At 52.3% G+C, this 26,120-nt stretch overlaps 1 protein-coding gene and 1 long non-coding RNA gene across 3 annotated transcripts in view; one reads left to right on the top strand and one right to left on the bottom strand.

Moving 5' to 3' along the window:
• The window catches only part of LOC113840926 (protein N-terminal glutamine amidohydrolase), a 71,203-nt gene extending 61,583 nt beyond the window's left edge, over positions 1–9,620 (top strand). The window contains exon 7 of one of the 2 annotated variants that reach the window (XM_072030423.1): positions 9,484–9,620. In XM_072030423.1, coding sequence (XP_071886524.1) covers positions 9,484–9,606 — 123 coding nt within the window. In that variant the 3' untranslated portion in view covers positions 9,607–9,620. Of the gene's footprint in view, positions 1–121; positions 260–9,483 lie in introns of those variants that run through there. The other variant, XM_038184121.2, reaches the window with a different exon arrangement.
• Positions 9,621–22,147: 12,527 nt separating this feature from the next.
• On the bottom strand, positions 22,148–24,845 carry LOC113841480 (uncharacterized). The gene is made up of 4 exons (XR_005262021.2): positions 24,690–24,845; positions 23,793–23,840; positions 23,554–23,652; positions 22,148–22,288 (listed from the first exon to the last, which is right to left on the bottom strand). It is a non-coding gene; the product is annotated as an uncharacterized lncRNA (long non-coding RNA).
• Positions 24,846–26,120: the final 1,275 nt, after the last annotated feature.

The following is a 26,120-nucleotide window of genomic DNA, read 5'->3' as shown; positions in this document are numbered from 1 at the left end:
GCCCAGGGACACCGCAGATATGGGAGAGATTCCCTTGGTCCTTTGAGAGAAACCCCACAGGGACAAAGCTTCTCTTGTCCCGGTGGACTTTGGGGGGCACATTTTCGGCTGTGTCTTTCAGGAGAAGACATGATGTGGACCCCCCGTGTCCTCACCCCCCCAGTGGCATGAGGAGATGATCAGCCCTGGACGCACCGACCTGATGTCATGGGAGCCCTGGACCTTTTTCCTCTAATGATCAATAAAGCCCTCCAGCAAAGCTCTGCTCTGTGTGTCTGTGTGTTTGGGGGGGGGGTTCCAGGTCCACCCTCATCTGCTAGCACCCAGACACCTGGATCTTCTCTGGCAGCACCAGTGCTAAGCTTGAGGGAAGGACTGGAGGCCTGGTAGCCTGGGACCTCTCCTGAGTGGAGGATTTCCTTGAGCATCCACCTGGAAGAGAAAGAGATGAGGAGCAGCTGGTGCCACACGTTGGTGCACCTCTGTTTGGGAGGGACCAATGCAAGCAGGCTGCTGCAGAGGCCTGTGGAGCACTGTGTGAACACCAGCCCCCATTTGGAGAGGGGTCAGGAGAGGAGTCCAGACAGACCGCCTGCATCCCTACGTCCTCTTCCCCACTCTGTGATGGGCAGCGGTTTCTTCCACAGGGGCCCAGCACTCCTGGGTTCACAGGTGTTTTTGCAGCCCCGTGCTGAGTACCCCCATTGCACAGCCTGCTGTATGGAGCGGTGGCTGTTTAGCACCGGTAGGTACTGCTTGACAAAGCTGATCTCCTTCTACGGCAATGTGACACGCTCAGTGGATGAGGGAAAGGCCCTGCGTATGGTCTACCTAGACTTCAGTAAGGCTTTTGACACCGTTTCCCCCACCATTGTCCTGGAGCAGTTGGCTGCTGGAGGCCTGGACAAGTGTCCGCTTCATTGGGTTAAAAGCTGGCTGAGTGGCCAGGCCCAAAGTCGTGTGGTGAATGGAGTTAAATCCAGCTGGATGTCGGTCACTAGTGGCGTCCCTCAGGGCTCAGTACCAGGACCAATTCTCTTTGTTATAAATGGCTCAGGATTCAAATTAGGATTAAATAAAAAAATAGGATTTATTAAAAGAATGTAAAGGAATAGAGGTAAGCAAACAGCGCTGGGTGCACCGGGAGTCTCTGCTCCACCAGGACGCACACCAGTTCCATCAAGCAGATGATTTTTATGCTCCTAGACTAATACATATTCATTATTACGTCTATAAAAAATAGATTATTATAATTAGCTTCCGGGGTCCAGTTCCTCCTACTGGAGCATGCGCATCACACACACACACACACACAGAATCTCTAGGTTGGAAGAGACCTCAAGATCATCGAGTCCATCAGTCTCCTCTGGGCGTCTCTAGGGGTCTTTCATGCTGAAGGCTTGTAGTCTTCCTCTCACCCTTTGTACTTACTCGGCACTATTCCAAGTTTATGGAACACTCTCTGTACCCTCTCCACAGGTCTTGTTTCCCAACCGTCCTTCAGCTTCTTTTTTCTTCCTCTTAATCTCTTGGCCCCCTCTGGCCAGATACCAAGGATCCACATAATATCTCATAACAGTCACCAGCAGTCACCAGTTATTATCAGTTGTTCTGAAACTCCCACAGCTTGACAACTCACAAGCAATTAATACATTCTTTCCCAGCTATTCACAGTCATCTATATAACATCTATAGCAGTGTTATATCAATCTCGAAGAAGACAGAAAAAAACTGTAACTGTTAGAACTAGAAGTCAGGAATAACAAAAGCAAACAGGTTCATAAATTTAAGGAGTATTTTCTGAAGACTTGATAAATTGACTAGAATGAGGGGGAGACTGGGACACACTGCATCTGTGGTTCAAGAATTAAATTGCCAGTGCAGGGCCCAGGCAGACAGGATTCAAACAGAATTGTTCTTTATGGACACGAATTTATGGACATGAATTGGAATTGTTAAAACATTCCTCACATCTTCAATATCTTTCTCAAGGATTTGCACGAGGGGATCGAGCACACCCTCAGCAAGTTTCCAGACAACACCAAGTTAGGCACAAGTGTCGATCTGCTCGAGGGTAGGAGGGCTCTGCAGAGGGGTCTAGATAGGCTGGACTGATGGTCTGAGGCCAACTGTCTGAGGTTCAGCAAGGCTAAGTGTCGGGTCCTGCACTTGGGGCACAGCAACCCCATGCAACACTGCAGGCAGGGGGAGGAGACAGTCTGGAAAGCTGCCTGGCGGAAAGGGTGCTGGGGGGTTGGGCGACAGCTGCCTTAATATGGGCCAGCGGTGTGGTCAGGTGGCCAAGAAGGCCAACAGCATCCTGGCTTGTACCAGAAATAGTGTGGCCAGCAGCACTAGGGCAGTGATTGTCCCTCTGTGCTCAGCTCCGGTGAGGCCGCACCTCAAATACTGTGCTCGGTTTTGGGCCCCTCACTACAAGAAGGACATTGACGTGCTGGAGCATGTCCAGAGAAGGGCAGCGAGGCTGCTGAAGGGTCCCGAGAACAAGTCTTATGAGGAGCGGCTGAGGGAGCTGGGCTTCTTCAGCCTGGAGAAAAGGAGGCTCGGGCAACTCCTGATAACACTCTGCAGTTAGCTTAACGGAGCCTGTAGTGAGGTGGGAATAGGTCTCTACAAATCAGGCTATAGTGAGGTGGGGATTGGTCTCTTCTCCCAAGCAGCAAGTGAGAAGACAAGAGGAAATGGCCTTAAGTTGCGCTAGGGGAGGTTTACTTTGGATATTAGCAAAACTTTCTTGACCGAAAGTGTTGGGAAGTATGGGAACAGGCTGCCCAGGGCAGTTGTTGAGTCACCGTTCCTGGAGTTCTTCAAAAACGTGTAGAACTAGAACTTATTAGTGTGGTTTAGTGGTGGACTTGTCAGTGCTGGGTTGCAGCGTGGAGTAGATGTTCACAGAGGCCTTTTCCAACCTAAACGATTCTACGACTCTATGAATTTCAGTTACCTTAAGAGAGTGGCAAATCTGTTGGCGCCTTCAAGCAGAGCACAGAGGCACTCTGCCATGGGTCAGTGATGCCCATGGAGTGCTGGGATGTGAGTAACCCAGTACCTGTGGCTGCGCAGCAGCGTTTTGCCAGCAGTACCAGACAGACACTCGGTGCTCAGAGTGAACCAGCCAGAGAAGACAATTAGGAAGAAAACCTTGCTGGTGGCTGTAACCCTGCAAGCTGAGGGGATGGGAGCATTGCGAGGACTGTGGCCTGCGCAGGAAATTCTTTGGGAGCAGCAGCCTTTGCCTTCTCACCTGCTGGGACACTATGGCCTAGCTGTCAGGGGGAGAAGAGGTGAGTGGGATTGGAGCAGGAAATCTGGCATGCCTCAGTGGTCACTTTTCAAAATGCACAAGAGGGAGAAGAGATCATTGTGCTGAACTGAAAATGGTCCTAGATTTCCTAAGCCTACGAGGGTGCTCTGTGTCCTCCTCCTCTCCTTCTAGTAGGGGATGTGGACAGCAGCCTGAGGAGCAGCTGGTGCCACACGTTGGTGCACCTCTGTTTGGGAGGGACCAATGCAAGCAGGCTGCTGCAGAGGCCTGTGGAGCACTGTGTGAACACCAGCCCCCATTTGGAGAGGGGTCAGGAGAGGAGTCCAGACAGACCGCCCGCATCCCTACGTCCTCTTCCCCACTCTGTGATGGGCAGCGGTTTCTTCCACAGGGGCCCAGCACTCCTGGGTTCACAGGTGTTTTTGCAGTCCCATGCTGAGTACCCCCATTGCACAGCCTGCTGTATGGAGCAGTGGCTGTTTAGCACTGGTAGGTTACTAAGCACCAATACGCTTCTGTCTCACTCCTGGTCCTGACAGGGAAAATACAGGAAAAATAAAAAAAGAAATGGAACAACAACACCACCACCAACAACACAAAACATACCTAAGCAACCAACCAACCAATAACAACAATAACATTAATAACATCAACATCAAAAAACATCTCATGAGTTCTTAAAAGGACAGGGAAATTGCCAACTCACCTGCTTCCCATCCTCCAGCACAGTGTGCCTCTCAAGGGATGCAGGCAGTCCTTCATGATCTGATCCTAGAAGGACCTCCCACAGACTGCAGTTCTTCAAGAACTGTTCAATATTTGTCTGTAATACAGGGTGAAATCCTTCAGGACCGGTTGGCTCCAGCACGCCTCCTCCACATGTGGCAGCTCCCACCAGATCACCTGCTCCACCATGGACTCCTCTTCATGGAAGTCAGGTCCAGCCAGGGGTCTGCTCCTGTGTGGACAGCCATGGGCTGCAGCCTCCTTCAGGCCAGATTGACCTGCCTTGGGAATAGGCTGCCCAGGGAATTGGTTGAGTCACCATCCCTTCTTTAAAAGACATTTAAAGTTTAGTGATATGGTTTAGTGGAGGACTTGTTAGTGTTAGGTCAGAGGTTGGACTAGATGATCGTGGAGGTCTCTTCCAACCTAGATGATTCTGTGATTCTATGATTCAGGCCAGCTCCACCTGCTTCAGTATGAGCTCCTCCAGGGGCTGCAGGGTGGAGATGTATTCCAACATGGTACCCAGTGGTCTGCAGGGACACTGCCTGCTTCACCCTGGTCCTCTCCATGGGTGTAAGAGACTGAAAAGCTACAGAAGAATGATGTCTCAAACACTTGGCAGAAAATGAGTGCTATCACGCTAATGAGATGAGATATGGTCAGAAAAGAGGATCCTGAAGAGGGGGGACAGCACTTTTCTGAAGCCTACCTCCTTACCTAAGGGCAAATAAAATTTACTTCAGGGCCTTGGGACACCTGGTTAAGGGATTGGCAGAACAGATAGTGTTTTCCTCTATCCCTCCATCTGCAGACAATAACAAGGCAAAGAACAGGAAGACCCAGCAAAACAATACCTGGCACAGAGCCTGGTGTCAGTGGAAGAACTTTGTTTTTTTTTATCACAGGTCATTTTACAAGACACCAGGCCTGCTGGCAGTGGAGGGGTTCACTTGTCTCTAAGGGGGATCTTTGATTTCTTTCAGGAGTTGGCAGAACACAGTGATAGGGCTTTAAACTAGATTTGAAGGGGGGAAAGGAGTAAAACCAGGCCTGACAAAGACAAGCCTGGGGGTGGTATGACAAAGGTTATAGGACAGTGGGCTAACAAGGTTGATTGGTCTGCCATCCAGGTTGAGTTAGGGGATGGAGAGCCATGCAGCAGCAAAGGCACAAGGGACATGGACAGGTTAGAAACCACAGAAGTGGCCAGGAATGGTCATGCATGAATTAGAACTTTTCCCTAATTCCATAAAAAGGTAGGGGTAGGGCTTCCCCCAGGGGAAGCTGGGAAAAGAGAGATGGGAGATACGGTGTAGTGAAGAAGAGCTTGACTAGCCCTAGTGCATTTACACTAATGTGCAGTCAGGCTGTAGTACATCTACGCTATCGTCCAAATAGGCCTGAAGTGCATCTACACTAGAGGCCAGTCAGTCTTACCTCTGTGCCTGGCAAGATCATGGAGCAGATCCTCCTGGAAAATATGCTGAGGCATGTGGAAAATAAGGAGGCAACTGGCAACAGCCAACATGGCTTCACTGTTATAAATGGCTCAGTCTTCAAAATAGGATTATAATCAAAGTTTACAATTTATTAAAGGAACAGAGGTAAGCAAACAGCGCTAGGTGCACCGGGAGTCTCTGCTCTACCAGGACGCACACCAGTTACATCAAGTAGCTGATTTTTATGCTCCTAGACTAATACATATTCACTACTACTTCTAAAAAAAATAGGTTATTATAATTAGCTTCTGGGGTCCAGTCCCTCCTACTGGAGCATGCACATCAGTCTCCGGTGGTCCCCCTGGGGGTCTCTGGGGGTCTTTCATGCTGAAGGCTCGTAGTCTTCCTCTCAGTTTTTTTTTCTTGTCCTTCCCCTTTGTACTCCTTGGCAGCATGTCAAAAGCTTACACAGCATCCCCTGCAAGTTTTGTCTCCCAGTCGTCCTTCAGCTTCTTTTTTCTTCTCCTTAATCTCCTGGCCACCTGGCCAGATATCAGGGGCTTGCATAGTGTTCCATTCAGAAGCCGTAACAGTTACTAGTTGTTAGCAGTTGTTCTGAAACCTCCAGACATCAGAGACTTCAAAGAAAGAACATACAAATACAAATAGCTCTCTATTGACACTTCAGGTGTTGTTAAAACATTCCTCACAGGCCATTCACAGAGACACTCCAGTCACATCTATAGCAGTGCTAAATCAACCACAAAGAAGGCAAAAAGACTGTAACTGTTAGGAATAAGAGTTCAGAATAACAAAAGCAAATAGGCTCATGGATTTGAGGAATATTTCTGAAGATTTGATAAATTGACTATAATGAGGGGGAGACTGGGACACGGGGAGGAAAGGGAAGAAACCAAAGTCAAGGTACAAGAACTATATACATTAACCATTCTGTTTTTCTTAGACTTGTGGTTATACAAGGGTATGTAAGACAGAAGGTCACATTCATCATACCATGCGGCCCTAGCACTGTTCCATACTGACACAAATCAGATGAACGTATATCACATTCACGAAGGGCAAATTGTGCCTGGTGGCCTTCTACAAGGGACTTACAGCACTCATGGATGGGGGAAGAACAACTGACATCTACTCCATAGACTGTCTCACCTACCAGGTACCTCCCAGAAAGCAATCCCAGCCATGGCCACACCACCAGTTGGCATGCACTTGCTAAAGCACTTGCCAAAAGTCTGTGGCAACCTGTACCGAATGCCTCCCCAAAGATGTGGCTGTTCAGGTCTCTGTCTGCCGGGACTGCATGAGCCTGTCGTTGCCAATGGAGGTTTACAGAGATACTGCCTGAGCGAGTTGCGAGCAGGTAGAATGTGGGTGGAACATGGGGGAGGCCTTCTGCAGCATGAGCTGGTTGGCAGGCAGAGTATCTGAGTGATTGTGCAGGGCACTCCCTGCAACCCATGCTCCTGGGTGGGCTGAGAAGAGGCCTCCTGAGGACAACAGCTCCTTGTAGCCCTGTGGGTCCTGGCTGTGAGGTCACTTCTGTCCCAGCACCTGGCTGGCCAACAGCAGGGAGGCAGAGCCTCTGAGGTCATAAAGGCCTTCAGAAAGCTGCCCCCAACAGGGTGACACATTTGGGGAGGCCAGGGGAAGCTGGGAAAAGAGAGATGGGAGATAAGGGGTAGTGAAGAAGAGCTTGACTAACAGAAATAAAAGATTTTGAAGAGGTAGGAGGGGTTCAGGTATGAGACAGCTGCAACACTGACTGTGAAACCATTCATAATACACCCTTTCACCATTTCTAATTAATAACATCGAGCCCTACCCCTTTCCCTAAATGCTACCCCTCACCTTGACAGGAATCCACTGATCTAATCCTTAACCTCAGAGCATTTTTTGAAGCCCAAACCCATAACCTCTTAGTTTTACCCCATGGCTCACCCTAAATCCTAGCCTTTATTCCTAGCAATGAAAGGTTAAGCCTGATCCCTAGCCCTCACCCCAGCCCTACACAAAACCCCAACCCACAAAGCTAGTTCATACCCTAAGTAGCGACCAGGCACCCTAAGAACACCAAACCAGCCCCTAAACCTTTGCCTAGTCCGTAACCCCCAAAGGTGAGTTCTAATCACTAGACCCTAATCTGACTTGACAACAGGACTGTTGTGCCTCAGGACCTCATGGGCCAGCAGGAGCCATGTGGTGGTGAAGGTGGCTGTGAGGTCACTTCTGCCTGAATACTTGATAAGCCACCTTCAGGCACATGGCTAGTGTATGTGATCTCAGCTGCATGTAAGGAATTGAGACCACCAATATTTATTTGGTTTGAATAGTGATAGCCACTCCTACCCTTGTACCTTACACAAGAGGCATAGCTGTCTCCTGTCCATCAGAGAATCTGAGAGGCCAACAATGCTTCTGGTATTATGATCAGCTTACTTTTATCTGTTCAGCTACTGGGCCACAGGGAGGGAACCAGCTGGGTATGTTATTATGAAGTCAGTTGTGCCTCAGAAACTCATAATCTGGTACAGCTGTGAATATGGCTGTGAGTTCACTTCTGCCTCTGGAACTGATAGATCATCAGCAGGAATGTGGCTGGGAAAGGGGCTATGAGACTACTTCTTCCTGAAGCAGCTGGTAGCTCAACCTCTTTGCTGTGAAATATGTATGTAGGCTCTGTGAATAACTGCATAAAATGACCAAGAAAATTAAACTAATATTCACATTTTAAAGAAAATGTACAGCACTGAGAAGGCTTTCAGGGTAGGGTGTAGCTGCATTACTTGAGCATTCCCTAGGCTTCCAACCTTAGATGCTATCACACTGGGGGAACCTGGTGTGCTGGCTCTAAGGAACAGTACGGAGCATAGAGTGGAGTGGAGACACCATAGCTAGGCTGAGACCAGGTGGGGACTTGATTGTTCTTGTGCACACCAAGACCTATAAGCTGCACTTTTGTTACCCTGAGCCAACGACCTGTCATATTTTTGACAAAATGCTGTACTCCGGTGAACTTTTGCTCATATAATATCATTATAATACCAAAACCTCCATCCCAAAAGCTACTCACCTTCAAGGTGCAACCCCCCCTCGCTGAGCACACGCTCTGAATTTCTCAGAGCCTATATCTTTAAATGAAGACGGGAAAACTTTTCACCAATCATAACTAAGATATCACAGAATCACAGAATTGAAGGGGTTGGAAGGGACCTTGAAAGATCATCAGATATGCTTGACTAGAGTCACTCAAGCTTCACCTAAAAGATAGAAAATAATATAAATTGGCCTAAGAGAGAGGGAATGTTAGAGAAGATACCATCATGAGGGAATATACCATCATGAGGATGTTGTGACTTCTGGGATCAGTCAATAGGCTTCACCCCCTGCACTGGGGGTAAGATTTGAACACTTGGTTATACTGGCTATCTCCATGGAAACTTGATATAGAAATCTCTATAGAGTCTTTGTGCCTTTTAACGTGTTAATTTCCAGGCTGCGCACCTGTGTATTTCATGCATGCTAGCTTGCTTTTTGTCCTGTTTTCAGTTAGGACAGAGTTAATTTTCTTCCTAGTAGCTGGTAGACTGCTATGTTTTGGCTTAGGATGAGAAGAGTGCTGATAACACCCCAATGATTTAATTGTTGCAGAGCAGTGCTTACACCAAGCCAAGGATGTCTCAGCTTCTTGCTCTGTCCTGCCAACGGGCAGGCTGGGGGTGCAGTAAGAGCTGGGAGGGGACAGACCCAGGACAGGTGACCCAAACTAGCCAAAGGGGTATTCCATCCCATCTGATGTAATGCTAAACAATACATAGGGGTGGCTAGCTGGGATGGGGGGGCTGGCTGCTCGGGGTTAGGCTGGGCATCAGTCAGCAGGTTGTGAGTAATTGCATTGTGCATCACTTGTTTCATATACGTTATTATTAGTAGTACTATTATCATCATAATTATTATTATTATTATTATTATCTTTCTGTCTTAATAAACTGTCTTCATCTCAACTCGCAGGCTTCACTTTCCCGTTTCTCTCACCCGTCCCGGAGAGGGAGGGGTGAGAGTGAGCGAACGTCTGTGTGCTGTTTAGCTGCCGGCCGGGTTAAACCACAGCTAGGTGCAAGATGTTTCCAGTGAAGCTTCCACAAGAGGTAATCTTATAAGAAATGTTTTAAATAGGCAGATATGAAATGTTAAATACAAACACAGTTAAAGAGCTGGCTAAAGAGACAAATGGACTACATACAGACAGGGCAATCTTTTAACTTCCTGAAGTTCGAAGCAGTAACTGGAGAGTTATCAGAGTGAACAGAGAATAAGGGCAGGAGGGAATATGAAGAATAATGGAAAGTGCTTATGTCCACATTGGCTGTTGAAAATATTACTTAGAAATGGTCATTTTGTCTGGATAAGTGAAAATATATGAAAGATTAGAGAAATTAAATACATATTACGATTGGCAGAAAATAGTGGTAAAGAAGTTACAGGAGGAGATCAAGATTTCTTGATACGCTCCCTGGAAATTCCCATTTTGGCATGATGGATAAACATTGTAATATTATTAAGATGGTTCAATCATTTCAGATAATGAAGGGGATCCTGTTCTGGGTTAACACCAGACAGCAAAAAAAAAACCACCACAACAGCTGCTCAGTCACTCCCAGTGGGACAAGGGTGAGAATTGGAAAGGTACAATTGAAGAAGCTCACAGAATCAGAGAACAGTAGAAGTTTGAAGGGACCTCTGGACAGCATATGGTCCAAGCCCCCTGCTCAAGCATAGATCCAGTTGCCCAGGATCATGTTCAGCCTGCTTTTGAATATCTCCAAGGAGAGATATTCACAAAACCTCTGGGCATTCTCTGCCAGTGCTTGGTCACCACCATAGTAAAAACGTGTTGTCTGATGATCAGTGGGAGCTTCCTCTATTTCAGTTTGTGCTCACTGTCTCTTCTCCTATCACTGGACACCAGTGATAAAAGCCTGTTTCCATCCTCTTTGCACTCTTCCATGTAGTATGTCATAGAATCCACAGAATCATAGAATGGCAAGAGTTGGAAAGGACCTTAAAGATCATCTAGTTCCAAACCCCCCACCACGGTCAGGGATGCAACACACTAGATCAGGTTCCTCAAGGCCTCATCTAACCAGGTCTTGAACATCTCCAGGGATGGAGCATCCACAGCTCTTCTGTGCAGCCTGTGCCAATGTCTCAACACCTTCTGAGTGAAGAATTTCCTCCTAACCTCTGATCTAACCTCCCCTCTTTTAGTTTAAAACCATTCCCCTTGTCTCATCACTATCTGGCCAGGCAAAAAGTTTCTCTCATCTGTTTTATAAGCCCCCTTTAAGTATTGAGAAGCTGCAATAAGGTCACACCTCTAGATGCGTGGGAGAGGCAGGAGGAGCTTTTGCAGCAGCTCTGCTGCTGCTGCTCCTCTCAGTCATTGCCAACCCTTCACTGCTAAGCTTCCCCTAAATCCCCTGCTCCTTTCAGTTGAGCCTCTGCTGCTTTTTAACAGGCAGAGCCTCAAAAGAAGACCAAAGTGATGCAGGCGAGCAAGAAGCCCTTGTCAGGACACAAAGTGCAAAGGGCAAGGAAACACAGTATGTTTCCTATGCAATGCTCCCTGGGGAAGCCAGGCAAACGGGATCTCAACCGTCATGACAGATGCTGTTAGAATACCTCTTTTAAAGGCTGCATTTGCTGCAAGTCATCGTACCCGTGCTTTCATGCTCAGCTCCAGCCAAACTAATGGCTGTGCCAAAAGGGCTGTCCTTTAAGTGCTGCCCAGGTGCTTCCTATCCCTCCCTTCCTTTTGATGGTCTCAGCAGAAGTACTGAGGCCACGCTGTAAGATGGATCGTTTACATACCACTGACTGCAAGGACACCACCACTCTCTCCTGGCAAACTAGCTGCTTTACCTGGCAGAATATCATAGCCTGCCCAATGGTGATGCTGCCGTAGATGTTGCACAGGGCCTCGTACTTCTCCTCTCTGTTCCTGCACACAAAGTAGTACTGCCTGATATTGCTCAGGGTCAGCTCTTCCTGACGGAGCTTTATTATGATGGGGTTGGAGACAATTTTCATTGCAAAATTCCACACTGTTTCCTTGAATGTTGCAGAGAGAAGCAGCATTTGGCAGTCCCTAGGTAAAGCCCTAGAGCAGAAAAAGGATTTGCATTTATTAATACTACATTTGTAGTATTATTATTCCAAAAGGCATACTACACCCAAAAAACACCCAATTAGCAGCTGGTCTCCTTCTTTGCACCTGCAGACATCGCTCACACACAGCATTTGCACATGGACGGGTCCCCTTGACTTTGGAAAAAGCTTATGTTTCAATAATGGAAAAAGCGAGCCTTTTGTGAATGTACTTCTATCCAGGCCAGCTTTGGTTGTATTCAGAGGAACAGCAAATGAAACACAGCCATTAAAGGCCTATCCCCATCTGAGGTTCAGAGGCATTAAGCCCTATTATGGAGCAAGAACCTGAAGAGTTCCAGCCCAAGGTTTGACTTTCAGTGTCTTGTAACGGGATCGGAGTTACCAACTTCCTGCTTCCTGGGACTGCTGAAAATACTTTGAATGCAACCAATTTGAAAGAACAGCAGCAGAAAGCCTTTGAAATTGGTAAACCCACTCCCTACATCATGCCAAAGAGAGCCCGAGGAAGAACCTTTAGCATGCCTTTAGCAGAGTTCAGCTGTACGGGCCCCTCTTCTAAGGAGAACTTTTTCCACCTCCCTTTCAGGTAGAAGAGATAAACCCAGACCATCTAAAAACAGTTTTCCTTTAAAAAGGAGTAGCTAGCAGCTAGCCACAAGGTGCTCTTCTCCAGCTCCCCAAACATACCCAGCTGAGCTGAGCACACAGAGGAGGTAGGAAGGGCTGAGTGTGACGCTCATTTCTCTCACTACCTCTGTCACCAGGAAACTGCAGCTCCTGTCAGCCCGGGCAGTGGGATGCTGATGGTCAACCACTGACCCTGTCTGGCAGAGCAGCCTGCTGCCCAGAAGTCCTCATTAACCTGTACCATGCCCTGAAGAAAGGCTGTTTCAAGCTATTTTATTTGTGTCGCCTTCAACACAAGGCACCGTATCACAGAATATCCTGAGTTCAAAACGGCCCACAAGGATCATCCAGTATCAGCTCAAAGGAAGTTAAAGTGAGCTGAAGATCTTCCTGTTCATCTACCTAAGGGCTACAGTTTTAAAGAAAGCCACATCTCAGGACTAAGCAGACCTGAGCCTGCCTATGTGCAGGCAAGAGCTCATTCTCACATCAGCAAAAGCCTTCTGCATCAAAGGGATGTTCTTTCCCTGTTTATTCGGCTGGTTTGGTGGCTGATTTGCTCAAAGCTGAGCAACCAGGAAAAAGCGGGGGAGGAGGATTTACTTATCTACGTTCTGATCAGGAGCAAAGCTAGGTCTGGCCAAGGACATCCAAGGGATGTAGTAGTCAGAGAAAATTTCTTTGGCTCCCTTGTTCTGCAGTTTCTTCCACACAAAGTGGATTTCTTTCTTCCTCTCTCTCCCTCTCTCTCTTGTCTTTTCCTGTCTCTCCTGTTCTATTTCTTTCGCTACCCAATGTATCTAAGGGCAGCCATTTGCCGAGGCGATCGGCTCCGGGATAGACGCATTCTGCAGCGGAGCGGGGGATTGGGCCAGGCAGGGCTAATTTTTCCGGCATCGAGCCTACTTGAGGGAGCCGCCAGGACCCGGCAGCCCTCCTGAGGGAGGCTGACGAGGCAAAGGCGGAGCCAGCAATGCCCCCTCCCCAGCCGTTCAAAAACTGCCCCTAGGGAGAGCGACCAGGACGGGCAAACAGGGCGTGTCACGGCAGTTAGCGCGGCAGTTAGCGCAGGCTGGGCGAGCAGGAAGGGCAGAGTGTTTCCCCCACCCATACGAACACCTCCTTAATGACAGCCGTTAGCTAGGTGATAATGGTCTCCACCAGGCACGGTGCGCTCTCCAGGAAGTCGGTACACACCCAGACCGACTACCCGTTAAAAAATGCAGCAGTTCAGGTCACTGGGTGCGGGGAGTGTCTGAGCCTGTTGCTGCCATCGGCGGGAGGCAGAGAAACTGCGTGCGTGAGGTGCGAACAGGTGGATGACCTGGTCCACATGGTGGCGGTGCTCAAGGAGGAGGTGGAGAGGTTGAGGGATATCAGGGAGTGTGAGCGGGAGATAGACTGGTGGAGTAACTCCCTGCAGGGCCTCAAGGAGAGGTACCGAGGTGAGACACCCCAAATGGGGGTGGACCCCCTGCCCTGTAGCCGTCGGGCAGAGGGAGGGGATCTGGGAGTTGAGGAGGAATGGAAACAGGTCCCTGCTCGACATGGCAGACGATGCCCTCCCCTTCCGGCCCCACCTTCCCAGGTGCCCTTACGCAACAGGTTTGAGGCCCTGGAGCTCGACAGACCGGTAGCTGAAGAAGAGGTAGGAAGTGTTCCCAGGAGGATGCCTAGAGCGAGGAGGTCGACTCCACGCCTCAGGACTGCCTCCATCAAGAAAGACAGGAGGGTTATTGTTGTTGGAGACTCTCTTCTTAGGGGAACAGAGGGCCCTATTTGTCGGCCTGACTCTACGCGTAGGGAACTCTGCTGCCTCCCTTGGACCAGGGTCAGGGACGTTGCCAGGAAGCTTCCCAACCTGGTACGCCCCTCTGATTATTATCCTCTTTTGATAGTCCAGGCGGGCAGTGACAACATTGAAGAGAGAAGCCTGAAGGCTATCAAAAGAGACTTTAGGGGGCTGGGACAGTTAGTGGACGGAGCAGGAGTGCAGGTAGTATTTTCGTCCATCCCTACGTTGACAGGGAGGGGTACGGAGAGGACAAGGAAAGCCCACCTGTTAAACACGTGGCTCCGGGGCTGGTGCCAACGCAGAAATCTTGGGTTTTTTGACCATGGGGCACTTCACTCAGCACCTGGCTTGATGGCCGCAGACGGGTCCCTATCTTTTAGGGGAAAAAGGATCCTTGGCCAGGAGCTGGCGGGGCTCATTGATAGGGCTTTAAACTAGGTAAGAAGGGGGATGGGGCTGAAGCAAGGATTGTTGGGGCTGTGCCAGGGGGAACAATGCAAAGGCTGGAGGATAAGGTAATGGCCCAGCTTAAGTGCATCTACACCAATGCACGCAGCATGGGTAACAAACAGGAGGAAGCCATCGTGCTGCAGGCAGGCTACAACTTGGTTGCCATCATGGAGACGTGGTGGGACCAGTCTCATGACTGGAGTGCTGCAATGCCTGGCTATAAGCTCTTCAGAAGGGACAGGCAGCACAGAAGGGGTGGTGGTGTGGCTCTCTATATTAGAGAGTCTTTCGAGGTTGTAGAACTCGAGGCTGGGAACGACAAGGTCGAGTCCCTTTGGGTTAGGATCAGCAGGGACAACAAGGCTAGTGTCCTGGTCGGGGTCTGCTATAGACCGTCGAACCAGGATGAGGAGACGGATGAGGAGTTCTACAGGCAACTGACAGAAGTTGCGAAATCTTCAGCACTTGTTCTCATGGGGGACTTCAACTTCCCTGACATATCCTGGAAGCACAACACAGCCCAGAGAAAGCAGTCTAGGAGGTTTCTGGAGAGTGTGGAAGATAGCTTCCTGACGCAGCTGGTTAGTGAACCTACCAGGGGTGGTGCCCCGCTAGACCTTCTCTTCACAAACAGAGAAGGACTGGTGGAGGATGTGATTGTCGGGAGCTGTCTTGGGCAGAGTGACCACGAAATGGTGGAGTTCACTATTCTTGGCGAGACCAGGAAGGGGACCAGTAAAACCACTGTATTGGACTTTCGGAGGGCTGACTTTGAGCTGCTCAGGACACTAGTTGGTGGAGTCCCTTGCAAGGTGGTTCTGAAGGGCAGAGGGGTCCAGGAAGGCTGGGCGCTCTTTAAGAGGGAAATCTTAATGGTGTAGGAACGGTCTGTCCCCACGTGCCCAAAGATGAGCCAGCGGGGAAAAAGACCAGCCTGGCTCAACAGAGAATTGTGGCTTGAGCTTAGGAGAAAAAAGAGGGTTTATAATCTTTGGAAAAGTGGGCAGGCCACTAGGGAGGACTATAAGGATGTAGCGAGGCTGTGCAGGGACAAAATTAGGAAGGCCAAAGCTCATCTGGAGCTCAATCTGGCTACTGCCGTTAAAGATAACAAAAAACGCTTTTATAAATACATCAACACAAAAAGGAGGACTAAGGAGAATCTCCATCCTTTACTGGATGCGGGGGGAAACTTAGTTACAAGAGATGAGGAAAAGGCGGAGGTGCTGAATGCCTTCTTTGCCTCAGTCTTTAGCGGCAATACCGGTTGTTCTCTGGATACCCAGTACCCTGAGCTGGTGGAAGGGGATAGGGAGCAGGATGTGGCCCTCACTATCCGCGAAGAACTGGTTGGTGACCTGGTACGGCACTTGGATGTGCACAAGTCGATGGGGCCGGATGGGATCCACCCAAGGGTACTGAGAGAACTGGCAGAGGAGCTGGCCAAGCCACTATCCATCATTTATCAGCAGTCCTGGCTATCGGGGGAGGTCCCAGCTGACTAGGCGGCTAGCAAACGTGACGCCCATCTACAAGAAGGGCTGGAGGGCAGACCCGGGGAACTACAGGCCTGTCAGTTTGACCTCAGTACCAGGGAAGCTCATGGAGCAAATCCTCTTGAGAGTCATCATGCAGCACTTGCAGGGGAAGCAGGCGATCAGGCCCAGTCAGCATGGGTTTATGGAAGGCAGATCCTGCTTGACAGACCTGATCTCCTTCTATGACAAAGTGACACGCTGGGTGGAGGGAAAGGCTGTGGATGTGGTCTACCTTGACTTCAGCAAGGCATTTGACACCGTCTCCCACAGCATTCTCCTCAAGAAACTGGCTGCTCTTGACTTGGACTGGCGCACGCTTCGTTGGGTTAGAAACTGGCTGGATAGCCGGGCCCAAAGAGTCGTGGTAAATGGAGTCAAGTCCAGTTGGAGCCCAGTCATTAGTGGCGTTCCCCAGGGCTCGGTGCTGGGGCTGGTTCCCTTTAATATCTTCATCGATGATCTGGACGAGGGCATTGAGTGCATCCTCAGTAAGTTTGCAGATGACATCAAGTTAGATGCGTGTGTCGATCTGCTTGAGGGTAGGAAGGCTCTGCAGGAGGATCTGTATAGGCTGCACTGATGGGCTGAGGTCAACGGCATGAAGTTCAACAAGGCCAAGTGCCGGGTCCTGCACCTGGGGCGCAATAACCCCAAGCAGAGCTACAGGCTGGGAGATGAGTGGTTGGAGAGCTGCCAGGCAGAGAAGGACCTGGGAGTGATGGTGGACAGTTGGCTGAATATGAGCCAGCAGTGTGCTCAGGTGGCCAAGAAGGCCAACGGCATCCTGGCTTGTATAAGAAACAGTGTGGCCAGCAGGGCTAGGGAGGTGATCGTCCCCCTGTACTCGGCTCTGGTGAGGCCGCACCTCGAGTACTGTGTTCAGTTTTGGGCCCCTTGCTACAAGAAGGACATCGAGGTGCTTGAGTGGGTCCAGAGAAGGGCGACGAAGCTGGTGAGGGGCCTGGAGAGCAAGTCCTACGAGGAGCGGCTGAGGGAGCTGGGCTTGTTCAGCCTGGAGAAGAGGAGACACAGGGGTGACCTTATTGCTCTTTACAGACACCTTAAAGGAGGCTGTAGCGAGGTGGGGGTTGGTCTATTCTCCTACGTGCCTGGCGACAGGACGAGGGGGAATGGGCTTAAGTTGCGACAGGGGAGTTTTAGGTTGGATGTTAGGAAGAATTTCTTTACTGAAAGGGTTGCTAGACATTGGAACAGGCTGCCCAGGGAGGTGGTGGAGTCACCATCCCTGGAAGTCTTTAAAAGACGTTTAGATGTAGAGCTTAGGGATATGGTTTAGTGGGGACTGTTAGTGTTAGGTCAGGGGTTGGACTCGATGATCTTGAGGTCTCTTCCAATGTAGAAATTCTGTGATTCTGTGATCTAGAAACACCGCATTTGACTATCTCATATTGTGTCAGGACACAAGCCAGCACTGGTATTCACCTCTGAATGAGAATGCTTTGGTACGAGAAGCCCTGATGGTCGATCATTACGTCAGCTTCATCCAGCACAAACAGGCTGATTCTCTTCATATTCACCACTCGCCGTTTGAAACACCAGTCCAGCATTGTCCCAGGAGTCCTGATGACAATCTGCTCCTCCAGCAAGGCGCCTGGCAGAACTGCAGGAGGAGAAATCGTATCACACCACCTCGGTGCAAGGAGCACTATGTTTCTCGGCCACACACACCTGGCTGCGAATGAGCAGGGTAGTATCCAGGGAGATAGGGACTCAAAATCTGCTACGTTCTGGCTGCTTGAGCATGGTTCCCACCCTGCTGTGTCAGCTTCGGACTGCCTAGCAATGCCTTTGAGGGGGTCATTGCAAAGCGGAGCTCAGGAGCTTAAAATTGCAGGTAGCCATCAAGCAGGGCTGACGCTTCCCTGACGCCTTGTCAGGTGGCAACCAGCAAAAGGGGTGCCCCACCTCTGAAAGGAGACAGCGGTCACGAGAATGACTCCTTAGAAGGCACGGGAATTCACACGCTGTTTCATGTGCCTTCAGAGCTCCGCACAGCTCCCGCTAGTTCACAGCTCTCACAGCATCCCGCTAGTTCCTTACAGGACTGTTACTCCGCCCGCAACTCTGCTCAGCGCGGCTGGACTCACCTCTGTTTCCCTGAACAGCGTACGTAACCCTGATGTCGGCACAAAACTGACCCATCTTCTCGATCACATGTCCGATCTGCAGGGCCAGCTCGTAGGTTGGAGCCAAGCAGAGGCACTATGAGAGATAAGACAGCTGTCAGACAAGAGCCACATCTTTTAAAAGCACGCAGTGCCCCTGGCATGGCATACCCTACGCTAATGAGAAGGCATTTCAAAGCTCAGCACGCTGAAATCTCACTGCTAAACTCTTCCAAATCTGCAGAGGGATCAGCAACGGCAGTTGCATTTGCAGCTTTGGAAGGTAACCTGGAAGGTACAGCTGAAGGCAGAAAGGACTCAAGGCAACTACTAGGAGAGGTCCCTTCTTTACAGTGAGCATGACAGAGCGCTAGAACCGGCTGCCCAGAGAGGCTGTGGAGTCTCCTTCTTTGGAGACATTCTAAACCCGCCTGGATGCCATCCTGCACAGTGTGCTCTAGGTGATCCTGATCAGCAGGGGAGTTGGACTAGATGAGCGTCAGAGGGCCCTTCCAACCTCGCCCGTTCTGGGATCCCGTGATTTTTGCTAGGGAAATTTGTTTCCTCAGGCACAGTGCCATTTGCTTCTGTGCCCAGCTTGCAACTGAGAGTTTAAATTACATAGGATGCTTGAGACTCAAGACTTTTAAGTGCAGCACCCAGCCTGCGTAGGTGATTCTGAACCCAGAGAGGTGCCTTGCCTTCCCAGGAGCTTTTACGGCACCAGAAACTAGCGCAAGTCACAGCAAACAGCTGGAGTCTCTGCACATGCTTCCCAAAGCTGGTTGGATGCTCCTCAAAACAGAACGTCAGGATACCTAGGGCCTGGCTAAATCCACTGCTACCAAGTAAAAGTAGCCTCCTTTAGCTGGCAGCTTCGTCTGCTCCCAAGCTTTCTATCCAACCTCCCTGCTGCTGGGACGCTACCTGGGTGTTTACCAGCCCACGACAGCGGCCACAGCGGGTAGACCACCGTTGAGACTGGGACAAAACCAGAGCTCTGTCCACGGACAGTGGCTTGAGGGTGCAGCCAAACCTCTGCCGCATGGCCTTTCCCCTTCCTACATTACCTGCGGGTACTTCTCTGCACCATTAACTCTGCTCAACATTGCCAACACAAAAGCTGCCGTTTTCCCTGTCCCTGACCGGCTCTGTGCAATCAGGTTTTGGGGCCTGCAAGGCAAAGGCTGTTTAGCCGAGCACAGAGGCTTGGCATCCCCGCACCAGCACCCCGACGCCATGGTGCCGCAGGGGAGCCAAGGCGGTGGTACCCGTCTGCTCACCCGGGCGGCCCTGGTACTCATGGATGGGCTAGCATCATTGGCAGAGCTGTCTCCTGGATCGTGGACGGCCTGTTGAAGCCCATGGCGTAGACCCCCTGCAAGAGCTCCTTCTTCCTGTCCAAAAGCACCAAAAGCGACCATTCCACAAGGAATGGCTAACAGCGCCCAGGGGCAGCTCCAAAGCCCGCCTGCCTCGGGGCTGCCGCCTACTCACAGGCGCAGCTCCTCAAAGCTTTTCACCGAGAAGAGAGGCGAGTTGGGGTCCTGCTGCAGGATCTCTACGTGATGGCTGGACTCCATGAGGGACGTGTGGATCAGCTTGTTCAACAGGGAGCTCTCCGCCACGTCCACTAGAGAAGGGGCGGGCTCGTGACGAGCCCCGGTGCCCCTCGGGTCTCCCGTCCCACACACACGGGGCTCTCCAGCCATCCGCCCCCACCGCCCCTGCCACCGCCGGCTCTTCACCGAACTCTTCTCCTGCGCAACCTACCTCAGGCCCGAGGAACCCGGCTGGACTTCACGGGAGCCTGGCACCCTGCCTCGGCCCACGCCTCCGCTGCCCTCGCCCGCTGCCAAGGCTCCGGGAGCTGCCGCTCCCCCAGCCCGGCCCCGGGGGTGCTGGCCCTGCAGCCTGCGCGCAGGCGCCGGGGGACAAGGCCCGGTGGGACCCACCTCTGCCCTCCTCCTCGCTCTCCTCGTCCTCGCTCGTGCAGGTGGGCTCTGCCACGGGACAAGACACACGATGCTCAGCACCTCCCCGCAGCCCCGCCTGGGCCAGCCCCGGCACACGGGGCCCCGAGGGTGGCCGGCCCTCACCCCGCTGCCGACACGGACACAGCTCCCGGCACTGGCCTGCACACCGCTGCCGGTGGCCAGGCGAACCGCACAGCCCGCACAGCCCACGGCGCCGACGGCAGAGGCAGCCCGGGCCAGGGGAGCGCGTGGGGGACGGGCTGCCCGGGGACTGGCTGCCCAACAGGAGGCTGCCCGGGCCCTGCGCCCGCTCCCACCGCCGGCGTCCCTGGGGAGCCGGTGCCAGTGCACGACAGCCCTCTGGGTGAAGAACCTCTTCCAGTTGACTGGTGGCTAGCAACTGGGTCACCCATCTCCAAGAAGGGCCAGAATAAGTTTAATATTGTCTTTTGTAATATTTGTTTGGAATTGGAAATTGTTACAACGAATGTCCGTGTTAGCTTCCTTGACAAAAGTGCATGGCAAGGTATTGAGGGGTACATATCATAAAGACTGGGAAGAAAAATATTTGTATTAAGTAAAAGAATTTACTAGATTTTCCAGAAAAGGGGGGGACTGATATTGTGTAAACTCAGGCTCTGCAGTCTATGCCTCTGAGAAAGCAGATTTAAGAAAGGAAAGAAAACTGCTGCACATCAGCACCAGTGAGACAGAGGAGTGATAAACAGCCCTGCAGACTCCGAGGTCAGTGCAGCAGGAGGGCAGGAGGTGCTCCAGGCTCACAGCAGCAGTTCCCCTGCAGCCTGTGGAGAGGTCCCTGGTGGAGCAGGCTGTCCCCCTGCAGCCCATGGTGTACCACAGCGGCGCAGAACTCCATGATGCAGCCAGGGAAGGAGCCCACAATGGATCTGACCTGAAGGAGGCTGTGGCCTGTGGAGAACCCCTGCTGGAGCAGACTCCAGGTCAGACCTGCAGCCCGTGGAGAGGAGCCTCTGCAGGAATAGGGGACCTGGGGGGAGCTGCCACCCATGGGGTCCCATCCTGGAGCAGTTTGCTGCTGATGGATGGATCCCATGGTACGGACCCATACTTGGAGCAGTTCTCGAAGTGCTGCTGCCTGTGGGAAGCCCACGCAGGATCCTTTTTGGAAAGGACTGCATCCCATGGGAGGTATCCCACTTTGGAGCAGGGGCAGAGAGTGACCGAGAAGGAGTGGCGGAGACAAAGTGCCATAAACTGACCACAACCCCTATTCCCTGTTTGTCTGCGCTGCATGGGGGGAGCAGGTGGAAGAGAGCGGATGGGGTGGAAGGTGGTTTTAATTTGTTTTCTCTGTTTCTCACTTCTCTAGCTTGTTAGTAACAGGCAATACATTTCTCTAATCTCTCTCCACTGAGTCCATATTGCCCGTGGCAATCTCCTTGGCCTTATCTCAAGCCGTGAGCCCTTTTCATCGTATTTTCTCCCCCTTTCCCTTTGAGGTATGGGAGTGAGAGAGCAGATGTGGTGGAGCTCAGCTGCCCACCTGAGTAAAACCACAACACTCTTGGAGGAGGAGGTTATCACCAATGCATTCCGGGAAGCTCTTAGATTGCTTATGCCCTGCTGTGCTGTCCCTCCAACAGATGTGCAGTGGTTGACGTCTCCCATAAAGACCAGGGCTTGTGAATGTGAGGTTGCTTCCAACTGCCTATAAAAGGCCTTATCTGCTTGGTCTTCCTGGTCGGGCGGCCCGTAGACAGCCTCCACTGTACTGCTACCTCTCTTGAATCCACCCTTAGTCCCATGCTTCACTTTGCCCCGATCTGCCCTAAACTGGGGGCATATGGCAGGTGGGAAGCGTGGGAGGGGGAATCTGCCCAACAGAGAAACACAGGCCTCTGGGCTCCCAGCTTTCCCCTCAGCCAGTCTGCTCACTGCAGTGGTGCTGCCAGAAAGGACCCAGGCATTCCAGTCACCAGCAGAGGAGAGGGGACACCGGCACACATATGGTAGCTTTGCTGAAGGTGTTTATTGCAGACGGAGGGGAAATGGGCCATATCATCCAGAGGATCTGGCAGCACGATCCAGGGATGACCGTCTCTTCATGTAACTGGGGGGGGACAGGATGGGGGTTCATCACAATCTGTGGGCCTGAAAGACAAAGCGCAAGACGCGATCGCCCAGCATCCGTGGGGACACGAGAGAGGCCTCGTCCCCACCAGGTCTCTCAAAAGATCAGAGGATGAAGCAGGGAATCGGAGCCCACCCCCAGCCCCCAATACACCCCCAGCAGGACTCGGCTCTCTTGGGGTCCGTACGGCACCCAGAGCCCCTTGCCCAGCGTGCAGCTACCCTGGGGTGCCCGTAGACCTCTGGACCCAGTCCTATGGGGATCCTGGGGGTCTGTATGGCATCAGAACCCCTGCCTACACTGCATGCTAAGCCTCTGGGTCCATCCAGCCCGCTGAGCATAAGGCCCAGGGACGGTTCTGTCCAGCCACAAAGTTCAACAAGGCCAAGTGCAAGGTCCTGCATCTGGGCTGGGGCAGTCCCAAGGACAAACACAGGCCAGGTGAAGAACAGATTGAGAACAGCCCTGAGGAGAAGGACCTCGGGGTGCTGGTTGACGAGAAGCTTGACATGAGCCAGCAATGTGCACCTGCAGCCCCAAAAGGCAACTGTACCCTGGTCTGCATCAAAAGCAGCGTAGCCAGCAGGGCAAGGAAGGTGATTCTCCCCCTCTGCTCTGCTCTGCTCTGGTGAGACCCCACCTGGAGCCCTGTGGTCGGCTCTGGGGCCCCCAGCACCAGAAGGACACGGACCTATTAGAACAAGTCTAGAGGAGGGCCACAATGATGATCAAAGGGCAGGAGTGAAGACAGGCTGAGGGAGCTGGGGTTGTCCAGCGTGGAGAAGAGGAGGCGCCAGGGACACCTCATTGTGGCCTCTCAGTAATTAAAGGGGGCCTGCAGAAAAGCTGGGGGGGGGGGGCTCTTTCTCTGCGAGTGTAGTGATAGGACAAGGAGTAATGGTTTTAAACTAAAAGAGGGTAGGTTTAGATTAGATACTCAGAAGAAATTCTTCACTTGGAGGGTGGTGAGGCTCTGGCGCAGGTTGCCCAGAGACGTGGTGGATGCCTCATCCCTGGAAGTGCTCCAGGCCAGCTTGGATGGGGCTTTGGGCAACCTGGTCTGCTGGGAGGTGTCCCTGCACATGGCAGGGGGCTTGAAACTAGATGACCTTTAGGGTCCCCTCCAACCCAAAACATTCTGTGATTCCATGATCCCGAGACAGATCATGGCTAATGCCCTCTATTGCCCCCAGCCATACACAAGTTCTGCCCAGCACAGAGGCCTCTGGGGTTTCCTGGAGTAAAGGATCCTTTGCGGGGCCAGCGACATACCAGTGCTGCTCACCTAGGCATAGAGATCTGCAGCCAGGCGTTTCTTGCGCACTGCTGCCACCACCTTAACAGGCACAGGCTGCAGAGCCCTCTTCCCTCGCAGAAACTTCAGCTGCAGCAGGAGAGAGATTGTGAGACCTCAGTGGACGCCGGGATGAATTCAACCCAGCAGGTGACAGCAGGGCACGGGGGAGGCAAATGGCCCCGCAGTTCTCAAGACTGGCTCCAGCCCAAGGCCACCCCGATACTCACTTCCAGATCAAAGCCTCCACTTGCCGCAAACTCAGAGTCTTTCAGGAACTAGGAAAGGAGAATGAGGGGGTCAGTCTGGATTGGTGCTTGATGTGGAAGGATGAAGGGGGCACAGGTGTCCCCAGTCACCCCTACTGTGTAGCTTCCCCTCGGTCTGCAAGGGAAAATCCCTTCTGCTCCCCACAGACCCGTTGCTCCCCAGCTTCATCTGGAATAGCTGTTGATGCAGGGACCTCGGGTGGGGATGGAGACAAGGATGTGGGGACCAAAAGACAGGGCACAGAGGGGATTCAGAGGGAATTTGCAGACCCCAAGAGACTACTGGGCTGGGGGTGCTGAAGTTATGGGACTGTGTGGGACGCAAGTCAGGGGATAAGGAATTCAAATAGAGCGAATGTGGAGACTTCAAGTGACGTGATTGGTGTGGGCTGAAGGAAGAGGCTTGAGGTGGACCAAAACGAGGGGACTGGGAGGACTGCTGGGGGGGTATTTGGAAGTGGGGGTGAAAGGAAGGGGACACCACAGCAATGGATTAGCTGAAAGGCAGAGGACTGAGAGGAAAGAATGAAAGAAAGGCATTGGGAAAGATGAAAGGTACGGCACTGGGGAGCCTAGACAGGACATGGAGGAAATCCAGGGAAAGGGACACCTTGGTGGGGACCAAAGGCGTTGGGGCGGTGGGCTTAGGAGGGGTCCCCAGAGGTCTCTGGAGAGAGATCTCCAGACTCTTTGGGCATCCCACACACCTGACCAGGAGTGGAGGGATCACCTGGACACTTTATGGAGGTTTTGCCAAAGTCTAGGTGTCAGGGAGGGCGCAGTGCCCCCGGTCAGTGGGGTCTCCTCCCCAAGAGCCGCCCATAGCATGAAACCCATCCCCATAGCACTGGGGCTCACCAGAGCATCTGCTGGGAGGCATAGCATGGCGAGGAGCAGGGCCATGCTGAGCAGGGCGATCTTCATCTTCCTCCGTGGTCTACGCAGTCCCGGATGAGGCTGGAGAAAGTGAAGAGCAAGATTTATCTCTCGCAGGACTCCCCACTGACCCCGCCCCGAGAGCCCAGGGGCAAAGCCACGCTTGGCATGCACCAGCCCTGGCAGTGAGCTCACCACTGGCAGAGACTGACCCACACCTCCGCCACTCACCCAGCCACTTTCTGTGGCACCAGGCCAGCTTCCTGCACAGGGCAGCTCCACAGGGACGGCTCCAGGCATCAGGGGGTGGCGAGGGGGTGGTCAGACACCCTGCAGTGAGTTCCCCAGCAAGAAACCATCCTCCAACAGCCCCTAAAGCCACATCTCCCTGTCTCCCAGTGCCCCTCACCTTCCAGGCCAGGCTTACTCCCCAGGACTCCCCCAGAGATGATGCAGCCTCAAATTAAGGGACTCTAAGCAGAGTTGTTTCTGACCCCTCTGCAGTCCCTTGAGTGAACGGCACGCTGAGACTGACTCCTCTTCTTCAGGCACTGGGGACACTGGCATTAGGGGACACTGGGAAGGTAGGAGGACAGCTGGGGGGCATGGGCAATGGGGACAGCCGGGTGACTGAGAACTTGAGGTCCAGAGGGTGATCAGGGTACTGGGAGGCACTGGCCGTGAGGAGCACTGGTGAATGCTGGGCACCAGGGGATGAGGACTCTGCTTGCAGGAGCTGCTGGGGGCGGTCGAAGAGCACAGCTCCAGCCCAGACCATCTCCAAGTTACTGCAGGCCCCAAACTGGTCCCAGTCTCCAGCCATGGCCCCCGAGGGAGGACAGACAGCACAAGGGAACAAGCCCTGCCCTGGTCCATGCCTTGCCACTGTCTGGGGGCACCATGCCCTCCTGGACACCTGGGCCCAGTCCTTCCCTGCAGAGCTGACCCCCACGTGGCGGGTGCCAGTGCCCCATCCCCAGCAAGGCTCCAGCTCCCCTTCCATTCCCACATGGGGCTCAGCCAAGTCTCCCCAAAGGCCTTGTTCCCAGGCAGTGTCCCTGCAATGCCCCTCACCCCAGCAGGGGCTAGCCCTGTCCCTGAGCAGGATGAGGCCATTCAGAGGGGACGCGATGAGGCAGGCACTTGTCCCCGGGCAGCTGCTCAGACCTAATTGCGGGAGCAAATTTTCTCTGGACAGGGAAGAGAGGTTTGACTCCAAAGCATCTCTTATAAGCTGTGTATGCCCAGGGCCCGTGGGACAAGGAGCCCATTCAGGCAGCACGGTCCTTCTGGACAGGGCCTGAGCAGGAGGAGGTTGCAGCAGGACGTGGGGCAGCCTGGGCTCCCTCCAGCATTGGCAGTCAGCAGAGCCCATGGAGGGGGGCAGCCCTGGTATGGTAGAGGAGGAGCACA

The sequence above is a fragment of the Anas platyrhynchos genome, chromosome 32 (genome assembly GCF_047663525.1).
Source record: "Anas platyrhynchos isolate ZD024472 breed Pekin duck chromosome 32, IASCAAS_PekinDuck_T2T, whole genome shotgun sequence".
NCBI lineage: Eukaryota > Metazoa > Chordata > Aves > Anseriformes > Anatidae > Anas > Anas platyrhynchos.
Note: the sequence above shows the minus strand (reverse complement) of the source record. Positions and strands in the feature narration are given on the sequence as shown.